Source organism: Lepeophtheirus salmonis, chromosome 9, assembly GCF_016086655.4.
Source record: "Lepeophtheirus salmonis chromosome 9, UVic_Lsal_1.4, whole genome shotgun sequence".
Lineage (NCBI taxonomy): Eukaryota > Metazoa > Arthropoda > Copepoda > Siphonostomatoida > Caligidae > Lepeophtheirus > Lepeophtheirus salmonis.
Window position 1 is genome coordinate 30,777,863 of NC_052139.2, and position 20,620 is coordinate 30,798,482.

Below are 20,620 nucleotides of genomic sequence, written 5' to 3' on the forward strand. Positions count from 1 at the left end.
GATTGCAACATTGGTCATAGCCGTATTGTTGTCAGATCTCGATACATCCTCCAAATTAATTAGATAGGGGTGACCCATCAAATGATCATCCAGAGAGCCCATTAAAACTGCAGTCATGGATCGCTGTTGAGAGTCAGTAGTTTCGTCCAATGCAAGGAAAATATCCTTTCCCTCAAGTTCTTCTTTAATCTTAGACAAGACTTCGTCACTTTGTGCCTCCAATGACCTGTTGACGGCGTAGCGAGAGGGAATTGTTTTTTTAGTATAGTGCTCTATGAAGTTGATAAATCTAGGTTGACTCACAATATGGAGTGGAACGTTACAGGTGGCAATCATTTTGGTCATGTCAGTAACAAAATTATAGTCATCTCTATTAGAATTGTCTTCCGCTCCGTTCTTTGAAAAAAGCTCCAACTTTTTCTTGTGAATACGACTTCTAACATGTTGTTCAACGTTGAACTTTTTCAACCCTATGGTCCTAAAATCACAAAGACGGCATCTCAAATACATGGATTCCTCGTCGTAACTCCAAATATTTTCACCTCCATTATTTGTTATTAAGGTTCGTATTCTTTTTAGATTAGGCATTATTAATTCTCAGTAGAAAATACTCACTTGGACTTTTTTCACAAGTACTTTGTAAACAAAAGTGAGAATATTATAATGACAATAAGAATTGTTATGAACAGCTTTGGAAAATAAAATAGACTAGATCTATGGCCAGCTAGCTACAAAAAAAAAAAAAAAAAATTACAGCTTACAAACTGTCTTTTTAGGAACTCTTTAATGCTCTGGTTAGATGTTCCGAGGCGCTAGTATCGTAGCAAAAACTCACAAAATTTCAAACACTACTTATGACTAAAAACATACTGAAATGTATATCACAAGAATGTGACTGTGAAATTAATTAAACAAATTGTTATTACTTCTATAAATTTTATTAATTATTTCGGAAATTTATTTAATTCTTATTGAAAGGTAAAAAAACAATACTAACTACAGAAGTACTAGAAAAATTACATTCTAACTTAAAGGTTTCCAATTTCTTCTCTACAATCTAAATATACTGCTCATTTAATTCAACCATAATTCAGTATGAAACCTTTATGCATTAATTATAATTATGTACAGTTTTTGCAGCATAAACTAGCATAATTAACTAGATTTGTGTGTAATGTGGATGTTTCTTTTTAACATGACCATTTTCAATTTAAGGGAAAAAAATCTCAAATAAAATTTATTGAACATTGAAAAGATGGTAAGCTGAAATGGGTCTTTCCTTTTTGTTAAAGATCTCAAATCATTATCTGGATGGCAGAGAATCCATCTTAAAGGATATTTTAAGCACTGTTTACTACTAGGCATGTTAAACAATTCCAAATTTTTAGATTTTAAGGCAATAATTAATATTTTTTCTATGTAACCTTTTCTCCTAATTTCAGTGAATCCTATATTTCTTAATTTATTCAACAGTCATGGAATATTTTGAATTTGAAATCCTATGAAGTTTTGCAAATTGACTAGATAGAGGGCGCCCTAGTGGCTATTATTGTAAATCAAATTACAGGCCTCTTTTCACTGACGTCACAAAGGAATATAGAGCGTTTTCAAGCTTTATGGTATGTTCCAAGATACTTAGATACTCTAAGTACCTTGCTATGTATTAGACTGGGACTAACAAAACTAACTACCTCTTTTATTGGTACTAGATCAGTATTCTAAGGTATTGTACTAGATGATAACCAAAAAACCTCAAATTTGCTGTCTTATCATTGTGACGTCACGAGAAAATACTCCTTTTATGTTATAAAAATATTTTTAAATTGATTCGGTAGATTATAAACATAGAGGGCGTCACTTAAGAATTATCATGCATACCTGTAGAGGTTTTTTTGTTGTTTTTTTTCATTAAAAAATTAAATATGTGCACTTTTCTATCGTTAATTACTCTGGCAATTTGAATTACTTGTCTTTATTTTTTTCCAATTAATTACTTTCCATAAAACGAGCTACAACTCTGTATAAATAATTTTTTGTTTCAATAGCTCTAATACATTTAAAATTTACTTTTCGAAATTCGTGTATTAAAAAAAGTTACGTTTCGTCAAGCTTTGAACATCCTCAGTTAGATCAGAGTTAATCTTTACAATTTGTTCTAATAAATTTTATAAAATTATATCGACCAACATAGACATTATCGAACTTGCAAAATTTTGTTTCCAAATTGTATTGACTGCTATAGTAAATTAATATATTTAAAGTTTCAAGGGACGGTATGACGTCATTTATATACAAAAACATTCAATAGAAACTGTGATGTCATATTATAAGGAAGAATGTTTGTGTATTACATTTTTTTAACTATAACTTAAAATTGCTATTACACACTGTATTTTATAAATTTATGTTCAATAAAATAATAAATTTAGTTATTCATAATAATTATTTATTTCCCTTCTTAAATTAATGAGAGATTGCGTGGGAATATAAATAGTAAAATAAAAGTAAACAGATGGGGCGGGCATCTACCCTTATACACAAATAATTTATTGTAATAACTGACGTTATTTTTTAAGAAAGTGTGAGATAAAATTTCAAGTTTTGGCTTAGAAAAAGTCCAATAAATCAGTGCTTAACCGACAAATAAAATTTATTTTGGTTATCAAGAAAAATCTACTTTCAATTTACATAACAATAACTTATTTAAAGTCCTTTTTTAGTAATTTTGAGCAACTTACTTATTGGCTATAAAAATAATAACAGCTTAGAAAAATAAAAATAAACATTTTGAGGTCGCTATTTCAGAAGCCGCTCCCTCGTCTATTATCATATTCTTTTCATCTACGCATTCCTACCCTCATTATTCTTTACTTCTTGAGGAGGGAACATCCAAGTATCAACGTTTGTATTTTCCGGCGTCAAGGAGCAAAAACAATGCCTCCTCCTATCAACATAAAAAACTTGATGACCAAACATGGAGGTAAAAGGATTTGGAGTTACGACGAGTCTTCCATGTTTTTGAAATGTCGTCTTTGTAATTTTAAGTCCCAGGTTGTGAAGAGATTCAACGTTGAGCAACACGTTAAAAGTCGTATTCACAAGAAGAAGCTGGAGCTTTTTTCAAAGAACGAAGCTGAAGATAATCCTAATAGAGATGATCATCATTTTGTTACTGACATGACCAAAATGATTGCCACCTGTAACGTTCCACTCCATCTCGTGAGTCAACCCAGATTTATCACCTTCATGGAACACTATACCAAAAAAACAATTCCCTCTCGCTACGCCGTCAACAGATCATTGGAGGCACAAAGTGACGAAGTCTTAACTAAGATTAAAAAAGAACTTGAGGGAAAGGATATTTTCCTCGCGTTGGACGAAACTACTGACTCTCAACAGCGATCCATGACTGCAGTCATAATGGGCTCTCTGGATGATCATTTGATAGGACACCCCTATCTAATTAATTTGGAGGATGTATCGAGATCTGACAGCAATACTGCTATGACCAATGTTGCAATCAGAAGCATTAACAACGTTTTTGGCTCTGATTTCGTTAGCCATAGACTGAAGGTTTTCATAACAAATGGAGCAGAATATTATGTTCAAACAGTTGAAGACCTTAGGAAGCATTTTCCTATTATGGTGCATGTCACTTATATCTCTCAGGGCTTGCACAAGATAGTCGCGCTGTGCCCTGATATCTTCTCAAATACTAGCACTCTCATCTCTAAATTGAAGAAAATGTTTGCAATAATAAAGGACCTAAATGTATCGAAAAAGTCCCTTCTGACAGAGGGTCGTACCAGGGATTTGATGATCCTCAGATTGAACTCGGACTTTGTCAAAATTGAAGGATTTTAATGGGTTTTAATGGGGATAGTAAAATGATTTTATAAATCCTGTAAGTACTATACTAATACAATGAGCCCTCGTTATTTGCGGTTGATAAGGAGCAGTACCTGAAACTCGCGAATGATTGAATCCCCCATTATAAGTACTAAGAATGAACCTTAATGTTGTTTGAACACAGTAGTTGCATTTAAATTATTGTTTTAGGATGTTTCTGTGACTCATTATTATGATACAACATATGAACAATATTGTAAAAAAACTATTCTTTAATAATAAATATATTTTTACTATAAATCTTCTAGATTGTGTCCCTCCGGGTGTGAGGGGTAATTATAAATAACATATAGGTAGGCAAAATAATTATGTTACGTTATGAAATAAAATGTTTATATATCTATTAATTAGTTGATTCTTTTTACAAGCACATTATTCTACGAACAAATATTGATTATAACTACAATGGAATGGGGATTATTATTAAAACCTGTCGAAGCGATTTTAATTTCAAAATGTTGGAAAAATGTGTTTGAAAATACATGTATGGCTCGTCAACACTAAAGCAAGAGAGAATGATACATTTTTAAAATTGAGTGCGGATTACATTTATATTCTTCGACGAATTATCGTCAATTTCTAATTAATCCTTTGTCGGACCTATAAATGGTACTTGAAGTAGACAAAAGGGATCGTCTCAAATTAATAAGAAACTGTTAAATTTTATTTGAAAGAGGATATCAGGGCCAATATAAGCCTCTGATATCAAATAAAGGTTCAAAACTATTAACTAAACTTCTTGGGCATCTTTACTTATCTGACAAATTTAAGTACCAAACCTATAATTGACTCAAATATGTGTATGCATTAAAGGTATGTACTCTGTGTGTAAATTTGTAATTAAAAAAAGGGATTCTCTCCATTTTTTGATTTTCGTTCACGGTTGTTCTTATGTTGACACAGTACCTATTACAATTGTATTATCAATTTAATACTAGTGAACTCATTATCATTATCTATGTATAATGTGAAAAATTAAGAAGCCATCCATTTATTCCTTATAACCTCGTACAAAGGGAAGATTAAAATATTTTTTGGTTAGTCATATAATTTACTAAGTTCGATTATTTATATATTTATTTCTACGTAAAAGAAGCAATTTTCTTTCTTTTTATGATCAAACTGGTAAATATTTATAAGGATTGTCCATTGTATCACTTTTATTTTTCCTTGGTTCTTGACGCACAGTATTCAGGGGCGCCCCCCAAATTACGAAATTATGTATACGTTGCATACAATTCCAAAAAAATCTGCGGACGCCCCTATCAAAGAGGGAAAAAACATCAGTAAAATCTGACACAAGATTTGGGTAATTAATTGTGTATACAATTATTCATTTAAAACAATGATTACCTAAATCTAAAATAACCGTCCACCGTAAATATTTCAAATGTTAGATTTGGTAATAACGCCATACCATACATGGATTTTAGAATCGTCCATTTGAGCAGCTTGATAATTTTTGCAAATATATAATCAATGGATCATTGAAAAGAAAAAAATACTAATTTTTTACTTATGACCTTCCATGAGTGTTCTAAACGTATTGCCTCATCAAAAAAGTACTAAAATCATCAATTTTTTTTAATCATTATAAATCTAATTTTGAAGGAGAAAAATCATCATTTTTTAAATAAACATCAACAAGCTACTTTTAATTTAAAAAAATCCTCAATTTCTGACCATTTATTCCAACATCTATATTTGGCAAAAAACAAAAAAATCCAAAATAATGGATTTCGACCAATTAAAAAAACAACACATTTTGTAATTAGAAAATGCAAGAATTATAATTTCAAAATAATATCAGAAAATTCAGACCACTCAACATCCCAGTGTGCGTTTTAGGATTATAAAACGCGGAGTTTGTCAACTTGACAATTTCTTCCCAGTTTAGTTCACTTATAAATTGTAAGATTATAACTTTTTGGTCCCAAAAAGATCAATTAGTTGTTCTGCTGAAAGTAATGAACCTATTTCAATTTCAAACTCTAATATTTAGTTTTGATTAAATTAATTACATAAAATTATATTTCATTACGGTTCCTTAATTATGCTACAGGAAAGCTTGAATTCATTGTAAAAATCTAGTCTTTTTAATATTTCTGGAATCATTAGCAGTGTATACCTACTAAAGTTTCTGAAGATACATTTAAAGAGATAATACAAGAAAGTCTTTCAATATTTTTAATTACAAATTATCTAAATGTACGTATGTTGTGTACAAGCCGCGATTTTGTACAGGTCGTAACTTTCATAAGCAAATTGTACAAAATGCAACCAATGACTCATTTTAAATGAAGATTTACAGGTCTTGGGATAAGGATAATTTTCTATAATTGAATATTTCATAAATGATGGACATATCAATAGACTTAATTTTTCACAATTTTTAACAAAAATATTAAAATATATGTATTATGTCACATAATACATATATTTTAATAATCTATGTGACACATTATGAAGTTCAAATGCCCTATGATGTTATTCATAAATACGTAATAACTAAGTAATTTGAATAAATTAAAATACCATGATAATGTCAAAGTAAAGGTGGGTATTAGAATGTCTGATGTTGTAATTAAATAATACATTTTAAGACGCAGAAATTGCAACTTGTACTAGGATTATTATTCCAATTTGTGGGATGCATTATGATACCGAAGAATTTGAACTAGTTTAGAACCTTTATTTGATTTAAGGTACAATTTGGTTATACCAGTAGTAACTTGTACACAACATATACAAATAAACAGGGCATAGTGATTCTTGTAAAATAGTACGAAAGGGTTGTAGGAAGGAGTTTTTAGCTAGAAGGGCTCTTCAGTCTATTTTTTGGAGGTTACCCTTATAAGTCCCCAGTTCCTATGGACTATGCCTAATTAAGCACTCAATCTCATAGGGATCCGCACCGCCTAGTAGTTTTATTATATTGAAATAATCATTTATTTAAATTTCATAAATATACTAAATAGTGACTATTTAAAATAAGGATTGGGAACAATAAAAATTTAAGGACACGTCATCATTTGAGATACCTTTTTCGTCAGTATCAGACGATTACTATAGTATGTAGTCCGTAGTCATCTACATATTTTTGTTATACCTGTTATTTATATAAAATAAGTAGAAATTTGATTCGAAATTTTCAAGGTCTCAGTAGAAAGGGAGATTTATATACATATATAACTTATTGAATTACTTTAAGTTAAAATTTAATTATATTTATTGTAAAATATGAGACATACATTAAGAAAAATTAATGTGATAATAATTAATATGCGCTAAAAAAATATCATTTTAGGATAATAACGAATGAACTACAATTCTTCTTTCAAGAATTTAGAGTGTTCCTTTACAAACTCTTCTAGATCTTCCACCTTTCTGTTCCCTCTGTATTCCTTAACTTTTTCTCCACTCGCATAAATGTTAAGCGTTGGAAACCCGTTCACCTGTGGTAGATAAGACATGAAAAAAGAGAAAATATCAAATACACGTTGCTACAATGAACAGTATTTTACTAACCCCTTCTTCATTACAGAGTTCCTTATTTTTATTGTCATTCGCAGTACAGTCCACTTTAGCAATCTTAACATAATCAACACCTTCAAACTTAACAGCAAGCTCTTCCCAAATGGGAGCAAGTCTCTTACAATGTCCACACCAAGGAGCATAAAACTTGATGAATGTTACTCCTTTAAAAAGATTTAACAACAATGATTGTGCATTAAATTTAGATATAGACTAATATACCTGAAGCAATATTCTCTTTAAATTCTTCTTTGTTGATTTTGATGATTGAACTAGGGGCGCTATCGCCCTCAACAATAGTATCTTTGGGTTTAGGTACATCAGTCATGGTTTGAACAAAGTCTTTTAAGTCACTGATGGCTCTACTGCCTCTATAACTCTCAACTTTTTGACCGTCTCTATAAAAAGAAAGAGTAGGATAGCCTGTAACATCCTGTTCTTGACAAATATCTTGAGCTTGAGTACAATCCATTTTGGCAATTTTCACATTAGCATTATCCTTGAACTCGGAAGCTAACTCATCCCATATAGGAGATAGTTTCTGAAGTCAAATTAGGTAATAATTATAAAGCTGCTTTTATTCAATATTAGTTGAGAATAATTATTATCATACTTACTTGACAATGACCACACCAGGGTGCATAGAATTTGATAAAATGATTGCCACTTCCAATAAAAGCCTTAAAGTTATCTTCACTAAGGACGTGAAGACCATTTTCAACCTTTACTTCTTCAGCGGAAACAATAGTCTCCTGGAAAAACAATAGAAAATTACAGATCCTACATGAAATTGGAATGAAAGTGTTATTTACTAGAAAAATCGGGTAAGAAACCTTAATAACCCCACATAAAAAGGTGCATATTATCACTCTTTTGGCAAACTTAATGGCAAAGTCCCTCATTATCATAGTTTTAATGATAAAGATTTAGATTATAAAAAGGGAATCTAGGGGAATGAATTTATTTCTCATGTATGTAGATGTTTAATGTTACTTATGATGACTTATGTTGTTGGAGTAGAAAGCAAATACAATGAAAGGAGATAAAGGGGAAGTTGATTTCTGTACAGTTTCATCTCAACAATACTATTATACATTTTTTTTTTTAAATCATGATCATCATGACTAACTAAGCTCAAAGTAGAAAGGGTAATTTATTAAATACCTCGGGTTTTATACGGCCCATTTGAGTTTCAATGAACTTAACAAGAGAGTCTTCATCTCTCTGACCTCGATATTTCACTTCTTCCTTTCCAAAAAATTTGAGTGTGGGATAGCCGGTTACATCCATGTCAGAACAAAACTCTGTTTCAATAGTGCAATCAACTCTTGCCAACTTAACATCCTTATCAGTATATTCCTTTGCTAAGGTTTCCCATGTTGGAGCAAGTCTTTTACAATGTGAGCACCAAGGTGCAAAAAACTTGACAAAAATGGCTCCAGACTCCTTCAATGAGATAAAAGATTCCTTGTTTAATAGAGGAGAATCCTCTGAGTTAACCACACTTAGTAACAGCGTCAAAACCAAACACAACGATCTTCCATACATCTTTGGGGTTAATGAGGACTTGATAGCACAGGAATTAGTGTTTAAAACTGTGTACATATATATAAAAGAGAAAATAAATCGTTCTCCTACACAAAAAGGGAAAACGCTCCCTCCCGGCTTGTATCGCTTTTTAAAAAAATCGTGTACTTAAGTTATTGGGTCTACATTGTGGAGTCCCCTGACAAGCTTGAGTCCAGATGGCAATAACTTAAAACCCTTCATTCACATACTAGTTGAAATGAAATATTAATATACAATTAAATTTTATTTATTCCATAAAAAATGACAGGGATCAAATGAATCATACAAATTATTAATATACATAACTAACTTCTATCACATATAACTTCCACGACACTATGCTCCATGGGTGAAGGATCAAGGCATCGATGAACTCCCGAGGTCATAATTTCATCCAAAAGAAACGTAATTATATTTTCATCGGAAACAAATCTCCACATATATACATATAAATAATGGCAATCTACTTGCAATTGTTGAAAACCGAATCGACTAAATGTACGAAGTCTCACACATTCAAGCAGAGTTTTGAGAGCAATTTTGACAATTCCACTAAGAATGGAAATCTTTGAAAATTCAACTGGGGAATATATTTCCACCTTTTCAGAAAACATTTTTTGTATGTTAGAAACAAGAGTGTTATCTAATCCAGAGGAGTTATTGTTCCAAGTCTTGGATTTAAGAGCTGAAAAACGGGTTCTCCTTGAAGAATCAGAGCTTCTTGCTTTACGAAATCCTTCTTCATAAAGTTCTCCTACAAGTCGGTCAATGGATGTAGTTTCCTCCACAATACGCTTCATCACAGCTCTGACAGTCCTAGGCTCAACCGTGTTCAGCCAGTCTCTTGTCTCAACACTTTTTCGTATCATCTGAGATAAAACTTGACCCTGGAGTCTAACATAGTAATCTAACAACTGATGGGATACATTCCTAAATTCTTCATTAATAGAGTTAGAAGAAGTCAGACCTTTTGTATCCTCAATGCAGAAATTTTCTTCCGTCATATTCAGCAAGTACGAAGTTGTGGTAGACTGTATTTCATAACAACTTCTAGATAATAAAAGTATTAGTAGGGGCGGAACATTCCTATCTTGCTGAATGCAGTACGTCTTGCAGGTTTGAGTAATATCTGTCATAATATTAACGAGGATGCCTTCTCGAACAAAGCTCCTACAAAACTTTGATCGAAAATAGGTTTTCATTGCGAAATGTATATCAGAATCAATAAAATGCACCAACTTGTTAAGTTCATCACGTATTATATTAGATATTATCAAAATGAATTTTGCATTAATATCCGTAAGATTCGTTTGATTCGTTTTCTTATTTAGAGCAGCTAGCTGTTGTCTAATTTGTAGAATAGCATCAGAAAATTGAGACCTCAGAGATTCCAAAGCTAGCTTGCAATGATTATTAGCCGCTTCAAGTATAAGATCTAAACCTGATTTATTAAAATCCATCGTTGTAACTAGACGGCTCATTGCTTGAAGCCTTCGATGAAAACGATCAAGAGCTCTAACTAAAATGGGAGTTTCATTCAAATCATTTTCTTCCTTAAGGCGACAACGCATAATATCCATGAATGTATCCATCAAGTCATTTAGAAAGGAAACTAATTTCTCGTTAGATAGTGATTCATCCACCTTTACAAATGTATTCACATATGAAGCAACGACTAAACATAAATCGCTAATAAAAGTATTACATCCCAAATCCGTAAATTCCAATATATCCAGAGTTGTCTTCTCTCCTTTTCGTTTTAATTCCTTAAGAGACTGATTTAACTTTCCTTTCGCAGTTTCTAGATATAGATTGCATAGCTCCTCAGGGGGTTCCCCCATTTGGAGTAAACAATCAACACTTTGATTGAGATCCTCCGTTCCTGTAGAATAATCCTTTAAACGATTACGAAGTTTCTTCTTCACATCCTCCATAATTGCATCGCAATCTTTTTTTATACCGTCAAATGAGCTTGAATTTTTAAGGGTTTTCAATGAGCGAATATAGTTCTTCACTGCAGAAGTATAGTCTCCATTATTCGAGGCTTCCTCGAGTTTATTGGGAAGATCAAAGAGAAATTGAAGCTTCTTCAAGGTAGCATGTGTTTTTGAAAGTCTATTTATTTCTCCACTTGATTTTCCAAGGGTTGAGGAGATGTTCCTGGAAAACTCGGCCACTTGTCCCATTTTCGTAGCTGTAATTGTATGTTTGCTTGTTATTTATAACTTATGTAAGATTGTCAAATGGGGTGAGGGGATTACCTAGATTAGTCATTTCTCCTTCCATTCCTCCAAAATCCGATCGCATTTTTTGAATGGTATCCGTGGCCAAAATGAATTTATTGTAATTTTCGTAGACAAGTGTCTGCATTTCAGAATCAAGGCTACGGATCTGTTTGCTGATCTCATCTTCCTTGTTGAGGAGTTGACTTAAACTTGCTTCTTTGATGAGCTTACTAGTATATCTCTCTGCATCAAAGACAACGCCATCCAAGTCCAATTCAGATTCTTGACCCCCTCTTGGATTCTGATAAAACTCGCCCAGTTTTGCTCGACGTCGCTCTCGATCAGGATCCGATTTCTCTGCCATGTTTTAGGTTTAATTTATATAATAAACCAGTCTCTGAAATAAAGCGAGAATACTCATTGACCAGAGGCAGGTATTGGATTTGTATCTGAATTATGATATAATGAATAATCAAATTCAATTACTGACAATTCTACAAGTAAAAAGTTAAATTGATGTTACGTCGATGGTTATTCCATGGTTACGTCAGTCTCACGTGATTTCATATCATAGAAATCCTTGAGTCCTCTAAATATCTGGAATGACACTAGATATACAGCGCAACCTCATCGGTGGGTTTAATAGGATTTTAAGAAAACAAATTAAGCCGCAGATTCTTAGTCGATATGAACAATTTATTGTATTGTTCAATACATCATTGTCAGGTCATATAGTTTTAAGTCACGTGGCATAATCTCCACGTAAATCATCAACATTTTTCAATTAAAATAGATACTTAGACTGAGTTTTTCGACTTGCATCTTATACTCCTTCATTTTGATATTAATGACCCTATTTCACTATATTTAAGGAGTTATAATGAAAATCCCTTTCCATATTTTTATTATAACGGCCTTTGCATGCTCCTTCAAAAATCTATACCTAAGTTCCTTGTGTAAAACAATCTAATGAAACTCATTGTTGAGCCAATTTTTTCCCATGGGTTGATGTAAAATTTTTTATTATATTATATGCATAGATCGAAACAATCAGTCTAAGAATTTATTTAATTGAAATTTTTTCATACTTTAGCTTTAAAATTTTGATGATTTGGTGGAGATTCACAATTTGTCAGGTGATTTATAAATAAAAGATAGACAATGATGTATATAATTAAATAAATGTTATTATATATCGGCTAATAGCCTGCGCGCCACTTGATTTTTTCTTGAAAGGATATTAAACTCATGGGCGAGGTTGCGTAGTAGATTTGGTGCCCCTCCAGGTATTTATAAACTCTATGACTTTGTTGTCACACAATATTATTGACTTTTAATATTAAAATAGCTAAAGTGACGTCATGGATCTGACAACATTCCTTAATCCTTCACGATTCATCTAACTTAATATTTTATTTCTATTAATTAATCATTATTAACATGACAACCCTTTGGGACTCTTTAAATTCGGATCGAGGAAAATCTCGTCCTCCAGAATGCCAAGCTATCAACAATGTTCTTATCTTGAAATCTTGTTCCAAATTGATGACATTTCGTCTCCCTCATCAAACACCAATTGGAAGTTTGGATTTGACAGATCAAGTTCTTTGTATGACTGGCATTGAATCCGATGGATTTCTCATTATTCTACTCGGAGATGCCGAGGGTTCCATCACATTTCTCACTGAATTTTGCGTGCCTTACAAAAAACAAAAGTTAGTTGAATCGCAACCCATTCTAAGGTTAAAATCCTCTCCTCTTCGGAAAGATGAAATCTGCGCCATTTCCTCCTTTTGCATCTTCTTATTCTCTGCTCAATGTCCAGATCATGCTACTATCAAAGATGAAATACCTTATACCAAACTTGTGCCTCCAATGCATGAATTAAAGGATGCTGTGATCCTTCTTCCACGCCCCAAGTCTCTGTTTGATCAATTACATGAACATCAGAAAACAGAAGGGCCTTTGGTCATCACTGTGGGCACAGGTGTTCTTTTTCAAAAGCACACTTTCCCATCCACTCTTTCTGAGTGGGATCTGGCAAAAAATGTTGTATCTACCGTCAAATCCGGATTTTTTCGCGTTTTTGGTTCATCGGATAAAGACACTAAAAAAATTGAAACTGAGAAACGACTCGTAATAGTCATGAAAATAAAGGATGCAAAAAAGACCGCTCTATTTATTGAATCCAGTCCAGATGGTCGCTTCACGGCTGTTTCAGACCTACAACATCGTATTCAATTGTTTGACAATGAACTAGGCAGACTATTACAAGTATGGAAAGGATACCATCATGCTCGGTTTGCCTGGATATTCTCTGAAGAAACAGCGAAAAGTCCTCCAGTGCTATTGTTGAGCATTTATTCTCCAAGGCGTAAAAAAGTTGAAATTTGGTCTCCTGTGAATAAAGCAAGGATTTCCGAGTTCAATGTGGATGACCCCGGAACATTTGTTAAGTTTAAAGACGGAAATAAGTTCATTAATCTAGTGACTGGAGAAATATTTTCATTCATCGTTCCCATGGCCTCCGTTCATGATCCTCTTCAAGGCATTGATAAATTTAAACGGACTTTAAACAAGTTTTATAGACTAAACAATGAAGAGGACACAGATAGATACTTGAAGGAGCTTTTATATCTTATTCGTTCAGCTGGATCCCAACATCAACAATGCTCTTTACTTTTAGAACTACTTCAGAGTGCCAACATTACAACTCAACAAGGCTTGTCAGCTTGTAATTCACTCAGAAAAGATAGCCACGGCGACATTACTTCCGCATTTATTGAGCGTTTAGTTTCAATTATCAAATTAAAAATTCATTTAGAAAGTTGTAGCATAACCCAAGATATTCATGGAACCTTGGATGAATTTATAGTTGATAATTTTCCCGATAATGAGCTATGTGATTTTTCAACCAATATTGATCTATCGAGTAATATTTCAATTAGTGAGATCACTTTCGGAAAGTTTATGTCTTTTGTGGAAATAAATCGTTTTTGTCAACCGGAATTTCAATCTTTAAATGGACCAAATCTATTACTTTTAACCTATCATATAGCTTCTGGATTCCTTGATATATATATTGAAAAAACAATTGAGCGTTTACTTGAAGCAACTCCAGACTTGGATCTTTGTCGAATTTTTTTCTTTTCAGCTACCCAGGGCTCATTAAAATTGGAACATATAGGAAAATTTACTCCATTTTTGAAAAATTATTGGGAGTATGCTTGTCGAAAGTCGGAATTATACAGACTATCTGCTAAAAACTTCTTTTATCACTCTCAAATGACTCATTCGAACCTAGGGATAATGAAGCTTTGGATTGCTTTTATATGTGAGCGAGAAAATGAACTAAATGAAGACTTTATCAGAGTTTCAAGTCTAATCAGAACATTTCTTCTTATGAGGGAGCAATTCTCAAATTTGACTCAAATTTATGATATGAAAGGAAATACCTTTGATGAAGTATTCAATAAAGGGAATGGTATGCTTCCATCAATAGTAGTCTCCTGGTTTATTAGCGCTGAGTTGAAGTTGGACATTGCCGAAGAATTTAGATTGAAGACAATCCATTTATTTCCTCAATCCTTTAGCCAAGAAACCTTTTATTCTCACTATTCTTGGAGTTTATTTGCTTACCAAAACAATGCTTATATCAAGAATTTCAGTAGCATGAATGATATAAAAACAATTCTAACTGACAAAATCATGACTCCGATTTTAAAACATCGATTGAGTGCTATTCTATGGTCTAATTTTGTTCAAGGTTACATTCGAGTACTTCTTAAATTATTTAAGGGATCTGGTTTCCGAGAAATTGCTCCAAATGAAATTGGTATTAAAGAAGATTATTTATCGGATTTTTTTGATTTTTTACACTTTGTTAAAACATTTGATCTGTATCATTGGGAAGAGCTGGAAGATTCACAAAATATTGAACTCATTAAGTATGATGATGTGAGTTTTGTTGAACAACCTTTTATTGGGGATTTCATTAATACATTTACAAGATCTGAGGAGTATGAATATATGGCTGGGATTTACTTTCAAGCAATAATAATAATTCAGTTCATGTGGCAATTTAAGATTGACTGTAATCCTTTATCATTGTTTGAACGACGGGATTTGGATGAAATAATTTTTCCAAATGATGACAAACAATCATCCCGTAGTTTTTCCATAGGCTTTCAAATTCTGAGGGGATTCAGTGGTGAGATGGAAAAGTATCGTACTGCATTTTTAGAAAAAACATCCTTTCGGCTAGTTGATCTGATAGAGATAGGAGATGGGGATCAAATGAAGAAAGATGAATTTGAGTTATGGGTAACAAAATATTATACGTTAGCAGGATATTGGAATATGAGGTCTAAGTCAAAAATATATATAATGAAGGAACTATACAAGGCTGGATACGACTCAGCTGGAAGAGAAATGTTTGAGCCCTCTTCGTTTGAGCAAGAAGAGCTCAACGAACTTAAGTCGATTGCATGTCTCCGATTAGCAAAGATTTTAAGTCAGGCGTCTCCCTCGACTACTGCTATCGTTAGTTCTACTAAACCAGAGTTGAAAAACAAGTTGGCGTATTGCGAAGTTTTTACCGATGATTTTGTTGATGTGCCTATCAGAAAAACTCGGGATCTATTTTCTCTTATCTGTAGTGTCGATGACGATGAAGAAATGTTGGATTGTCTCTCGATTGTGAGAAGTATTCAGGAGGCCAATTTGGAATAAGATACATTTAAAAATACATCTTTTATTAATAAAAACGTTCATCACATACACTATGACCTCTTTCAAGGAATTCTTTTCTAGACACACAGGTTTTTAAAAAACAAGGATCCTCTGAAAAAGCTGCACCTCCTTCCCAAGAGTAAGTAATTGGATTTTGAGGATGAATAACCTGAACCTATAAAGTACATTGATAAAAAATATATATACCTATTAATCATATTGTTATTTTGTTATAATAAATAAATATATATGCGATAAAAATCAATACAGGTTTTTTTATATTAATTAATTAACTTACATCAATTAAGTCAGGAATCCATTCTCTGATTTCTTTCTCCACCCGTTCTCTCATATTGGAAAATTTAGTACTACCTCCTATAAGGATAATATTCCTTAAAAGCCATGGTCTTACGTTTTCAGGGATCATATTGACACAGTGTGCCACCCCTTCTCCAATTCCCATTTGATTGATACCAACATCCGAAGGGTTGAATAATATTTCAGGTACAGTGAATCTTTCATTATTCATACGCACAAATTGTTCATTCTCATCCTTGGGTCGGCCCGTTGATTTTTCTAATGATTTCATTACACCACGCCTCAAGTTATGAAAATCTGGTAGAATATAATCCCTAGTAATGCTATTCCCTTTGTGCTTGAGGGTTTCATTCATGTCAGCATGGAAATCTAATGACACAAAGCAACAGTCCTCTTTACAAGCATTCATTACATATGTTTCATCTAAAACATGAAGCTGTCTATAAGACACGATTTCTTTCAGATGGTTGGTCAAAAGTTTCCCTCCGACATCTATACGAAGAGTGGCCTCCTTAATTCGAAGACCATGAATATAGGGAACTATATGAGTAAAACTATAGCCAATATCAAGTACTAAACAGGCATGAGCAGGATCCGTGTTCGTAATTCTATGTTTATAACAAGCAAAATCTGGAACAGGAGCTCTAAATACTCTCTTGAAGCCATAGTCTTCAAATAACATTTCATTGATTCCTTCTTGAACAGAGTTAAAGTTGAAGAGGGGCTCCATGAAGATGAGGTTTGTATCACGAGTATCCACATTACAACATGATTCGCTGAATAAATAATCCCATATTTTTTTCTGTGTATCCCAGTTGGTTAAATATCCTTTTTGAAATGGAAGGCAATAATAAAGAGATGACAAGTCTCGACATTCCTAAAGTTAGGGATGATCAATGATTAATTGTGTCTCTAATTAATAATGATTATCTCTGTACTACATTTATTTGATCGCCAATAAAAGGCTTCCTTTTCTCACTCTTTGCCTTTGTTATACAATTAGGAACCAATCGAGGAGGACTTTGATTCGAAAAGCCAGCTTTAAGAAAATAACCTCCATTATCAATGACAAAGGTATCGGAATTCATAACCACCGGCATACCGGACACAACAATGCTCACATGAAAAACTTAATTTCAACTCCTAGAAGAAACGTATCGTATACAAATATATGGTAGATTAAGTTTTTTTTCTGATTTCAATGATAACAATATTTCCTATATTCTTTAGATAGCGACGTAGAAATTACACTGTTTCAACATGTATTCGAACTTTGGCTTCCACTTCAATTCTCTGATTTCATTCTAAATAGACAATAATGGTAAATATGATAATAAAAATACTAAATACAACTATATGGCATGGCTTGTTATGATAGATGGCGTTTTGTTTATGTTACTCTTTTCATTGCTGCCATAAAGTAAAAGAGGGGGAGAAAAGAGGAATATTTCCCATTTTTTAATTATTTTTATTTTGAAAATAATGGGGAAATTTGTACTCTTTGAAATTTATTAGAGATATCCAATGTTTTGTTTAAAATTAAAATTACCCTATTTATATAGAACGTTTTCACTTTTAAGTTGATATTTCTACAACATCAAATGAACAAATTTCCAATAAATCTTGATGAAATTTATCAAATTGCATTAAGAATACGAAAGACTGAACACTTGCCTTGAAATACTTGATGCCAATGATACACACTGGTATTATAACTGAATCCAAGACATATACCTTTACTAAAAAAGGCAAGATTTGTACCGTTAATCTTTTTTGGGATCAATACGAGAAGAGAAAAATACCTTTTACTTTCCATTAAAATAGTTAATTTTTATGTACAACACGGAAATATGACTTAATAACGATGTAATATCATATTTTTAATGTATTTTTGGGCCATATTTATAACAAAACAAGGCGATTGAGCAATAAAATTTGAATAGACAGTAAGGCTGAAGTCCTTTTATTTGTTGGTCCCATTTTGACATACTATTTTCCTTCATATTAAATTTAAAAAAAAAAAAATCTTATAAATCTTGGTTGTTTATGCCCCCAAAATGGACAACATCAAAATTGGGATGTCAAGTTGAAACGCAATATAAATTTATCATTCATTTATTGTGACAACCAATTTTTGGCTACTTTAAGTGCAATTTGCGACACATCCAAAGGGTTAAAATGAAATGGAAATAGACGAAAATTCGCCAAAGAATACAAATGTAATCCAATCTTAATTTGGAGAAAAATTATTATAGCTTGCTTTTGTTTTGACGGGCCACAAATAACAAAATAATTCATAACATTATTTTAACAAATAAGTACAATTAAAGATAAACTGAAGAAATAATAATTTCCAATTTTTGGGAATACAAAGTAATTATAAATATAATTATACGTAATATAATATGATGCAATGACGAATAAAATAAACTTTATAATTATGAACGATTTTTTTTCCAAATCTGAAACCAATGGATCCCATGGACATACTCATACTGGACAACAGACTCACTCTAGCATCAATAGGATCAATCATTTTAAAGATTTATCAATATTCGAAGTAAGATCTTCGATTTGTTCAAGAGGTTCATCCTCATCTTCGGCAAGGAAATCAAATCTTTCACATTGAAGCAAGTAATTTCCATCTTCATTCTCACGGTAACGAAATCTTTTATGCCCTTTTGGCATTTTGATTCCATGAACTCGAATCAAATGCTTACTCAAATATTGCCCTCGCTCAAATTTCTTGTCACACTCATGACAAATATAGAACTTGGGCTCATTCCTGTGATAATCCCTCAAATGATTGTTAAAAGTAACCTTATCTTCACAAATATAATCACATTTGGGTAAATGACACCGAATTTGAGGTGATCCATGTAATGATCGAATATGACTTTGGAGATCGTGACTAGATTTCGCAGCATAAGAACAGTCATTGCAAGGAAAACAACGGACATTGGAATGGCGATATCGTAAATGAATCCTTTAAAAAAAAGAATGATAATTAATATGATTATGCATGTTTTGTGTGTACTATCAAATATCAAATTGTAGTAGATATAATGGATCAACCTTAGGTTCGAATTGGTTGTAACGGTCATAGGACACAAGGGGCATTTCTTTGTGTTAATATGGGATCGAACGTGATCTCTCAATAGTCTTTCTATTGCAAACGTTTTTGAACAATATGAGCATTCATAGGATTTATCTTTGGGTAAAAGTTGTCGATTACAGTGATCTATGAATTTTACACGATTTGAAAAGAGATTACCACAGGTCGGACAGGCCACAGCTCTTTCTTGAGAATGAAATCTTAAAACAAAGATGAAAGGATTTTATATAAATAGAATACAAACAATTTCCTTGTAATGTCAAAATTATGTACTTTAAATGATCCTTTAATTTGGAGGTTGTTTTGACAGAAGTCGTACAGAGATTCCAATTACATGACTTTGATCCAGAGGACTGCTGTTCGTGGGCATGGGATCCAACATGCCAATAATATCTTTGTGCTTCTTCGAACGGTAGTTCAGTGCAACTATTCCATTGACATTGAAATTCTTCAGATAAATCAGGAAGGATATTAACTTCTGAAGAATCCATGGAACAGGGCGTAACAGAAGGTTTTTGATAATGAGAAAGTAGAATTTTCCGACCTTCAGTTTTTATTTTAGCATGAAATGTATGGAAATGAAAATGTCGAATGAATTCCTTCATATTTCCCGAAGTAAATTGGCACAAACGCCAGCTACAAATAAATTCATCATCCTTCAACTGTACCTTGGTAATTAATCATATTGTATAATAGATAAATGTGGATCACGGATGAGGAACTTACTTCCGACATATGAGAATTTACATGCTTCATAAATACTTCAATATCCGAAAAGGAACGAGTGCAGTGTTGATATTCGCAGGGGAAAAGAACTTCTGGATACTTTTTATTTTTATTTATGCATTTTTGAACAGACTCATAAGAAAATTTAATAAAGTCAGATGCATTGTCATCCTCATCATTAGGTATAGCCGAGGTCATAATGATTGTATTTTAGACTCAACAAACGTCCAATTCAAGAACTGTAAATATAATTGTCAAGTATATTATTGATCTAAATAATATTCACATAATGATTAAATCCGTAATTACCAGTATGAGATGGATACTGGTAATCCACGACAAAGTGAAATCCCCAATTCTTTTGCTCAGTCTTGGAATATTTATTAATAATAATTATTATATTTTTATTTATCCTGGTAAATTTATTCTGTTAGTGTTTCTTCTCAGGTTGAATTGTTTATGTAGATGTCGCTACTTGTCCTTGGGGTGTTTT

At 32.4% G+C, this 20,620-nt stretch overlaps 4 protein-coding genes across 5 annotated transcripts; all 4 read right to left on the reverse strand.

Annotated features, from left to right (window-relative positions):
* Positions 1 to 7,120: 7,120 nt before the first annotated feature.
* LOC121124205 (thioredoxin domain-containing protein 5) lies at positions 7,121 to 9,078 on the reverse strand. Its single transcript, XM_040719343.2, has 5 exons — positions 8,608 to 9,078; positions 8,061 to 8,195; positions 7,666 to 7,984; positions 7,438 to 7,607; positions 7,121 to 7,364 (listed from the first exon to the last, which is right to left on the reverse strand). The coding sequence occupies exons 1-5, from the start codon at positions 9,046 to 9,048 to the stop codon at positions 7,233 to 7,235; spliced, it is 1,197 nt and encodes a 398-aa protein (XP_040575277.1). The 5' UTR covers positions 9,049 to 9,078; the 3' UTR covers positions 7,121 to 7,232.
* Positions 9,079 to 9,243: 165 nt separating this feature from the next.
* Positions 9,244 to 11,796, reverse strand: Vps51 (vacuolar protein sorting 51). Its single transcript, XM_040719341.2, has 2 exons — positions 11,274 to 11,796; positions 9,244 to 11,206 (listed from the first exon to the last, which is right to left on the reverse strand). Exons 1-2 carry the CDS (start codon positions 11,599 to 11,601, stop codon positions 9,318 to 9,320), a joined length of 2,217 nt encoding a protein of 738 aa, XP_040575275.1. The 5' UTR covers positions 11,602 to 11,796; the 3' UTR covers positions 9,244 to 9,317.
* Positions 11,797 to 15,974: 4,178 nt separating this feature from the next.
* Positions 15,975 to 17,651, reverse strand: Arp6 (Actin-related protein 6). Its single transcript, XM_040718934.1, has 4 exons — positions 17,536 to 17,651; positions 17,228 to 17,429; positions 16,267 to 17,163; positions 15,975 to 16,143 (listed from the first exon to the last, which is right to left on the reverse strand). The coding sequence occupies exons 2-4, from the start codon at positions 17,384 to 17,386 to the stop codon at positions 15,994 to 15,996; spliced, it is 1,206 nt and encodes a 401-aa protein (XP_040574868.1). The 5' UTR covers positions 17,387 to 17,429; positions 17,536 to 17,651; the 3' UTR covers positions 15,975 to 15,993.
* Positions 17,652 to 18,233: 582 nt separating this feature from the next.
* On the reverse strand, positions 18,234 to 20,594 carry LOC121123873 (histone H4 transcription factor). Of its 2 annotated transcripts, none has more exons than XM_040718932.2 (5): positions 20,437 to 20,594; positions 20,128 to 20,366; positions 19,675 to 20,069; positions 19,362 to 19,601; positions 18,234 to 19,272 (listed from the first exon to the last, which is right to left on the reverse strand). In XM_040718932.2, exons 2-5 carry the CDS (start codon positions 20,323 to 20,325, stop codon positions 18,819 to 18,821), a joined length of 1,287 nt encoding a protein of 428 aa, XP_040574866.1. In that variant the 5' UTR covers positions 20,326 to 20,366; positions 20,437 to 20,594; the 3' UTR covers positions 18,234 to 18,818. The 2 variants fall into 2 exon arrangements, with proteins under 2 accessions (XP_040574866.1, XP_040574867.1); XM_040718933.2 differs by having other exon boundaries at positions 19,675 to 20,063; positions 20,437 to 20,588.
* Positions 20,595 to 20,620: the final 26 nt, after the last annotated feature.

What these genes read in the sequence shown, in the direction of transcription:
- Vps51 (XM_040719341.2), bottom strand. Translation starts at nt 11,601, where the DNA reads ATGGCAGAGAAATCGGATCCTGATCGAGAGCGACGTCGAGCAAAACTG. An exon ending in AGGAGAAATGACTAATCTAG is followed by an intron (nt 11,207 to 11,273) that starts GTAATCCCCTCA and finishes ATACAATTACAG; the next exon opens with CTACGAAAATGGGACAAGTG.
- LOC121123873 (XM_040718932.2), bottom strand. Translation starts at nt 20,325, where the DNA reads ATGACCTCGGCTATACCTAATGATGAGGATGACAATGCATCTGACTTT. An exon ending in TAAATTCTCATATGTCGGAA is followed by an intron (nt 20,070 to 20,127) that starts GTAAGTTCCTCA and finishes TTAATTACCAAG; the next exon opens with GTACAGTTGAAGGATGATGA. An exon ending in ACAACCAATTCGAACCTAAG is followed by an intron (nt 19,273 to 19,361) that starts GTTGATCCATTA and finishes TTTTTTTTAAAG; the next exon opens with GATTCATTTACGATATCGCC.
- Arp6 (XM_040718934.1), bottom strand. Translation starts at nt 17,386, where the DNA reads ATGCCGGTGGTTATGAATTCCGATACCTTTGTCATTGATAATGGAGGT. An exon ending in TTATTGGCGATCAAATAAAT is followed by an intron (nt 17,164 to 17,227) that starts GTAGTACAGAGA and finishes CCCTAACTTTAG; the next exon opens with GAATGTCGAGACTTGTCATC. An exon ending in GGATTCCTGACTTAATTGAT is followed by an intron (nt 16,144 to 16,266) that starts GTAAGTTAATTA and finishes TGTACTTTATAG; the next exon opens with GTTCAGGTTATTCATCCTCA.
- LOC121124205 (XM_040719343.2), bottom strand. Translation starts at nt 9,048, where the DNA reads ATGTACACAGTTTTAAACACTAATTCCTGTGCTATCAAGTCCTCATTA. An exon ending in TGGGCCGTATAAAACCCGAG is followed by an intron (nt 8,196 to 8,607) that starts GTATTTAATAAA and finishes TTGTTTTTCCAG; the next exon opens with GAGACTATTGTTTCCGCTGA. An exon ending in CCTGGTGTGGTCATTGTCAA is followed by an intron (nt 7,985 to 8,060) that starts GTAAGTATGATA and finishes ATTTGACTTCAG; the next exon opens with AAACTATCTCCTATATGGGA.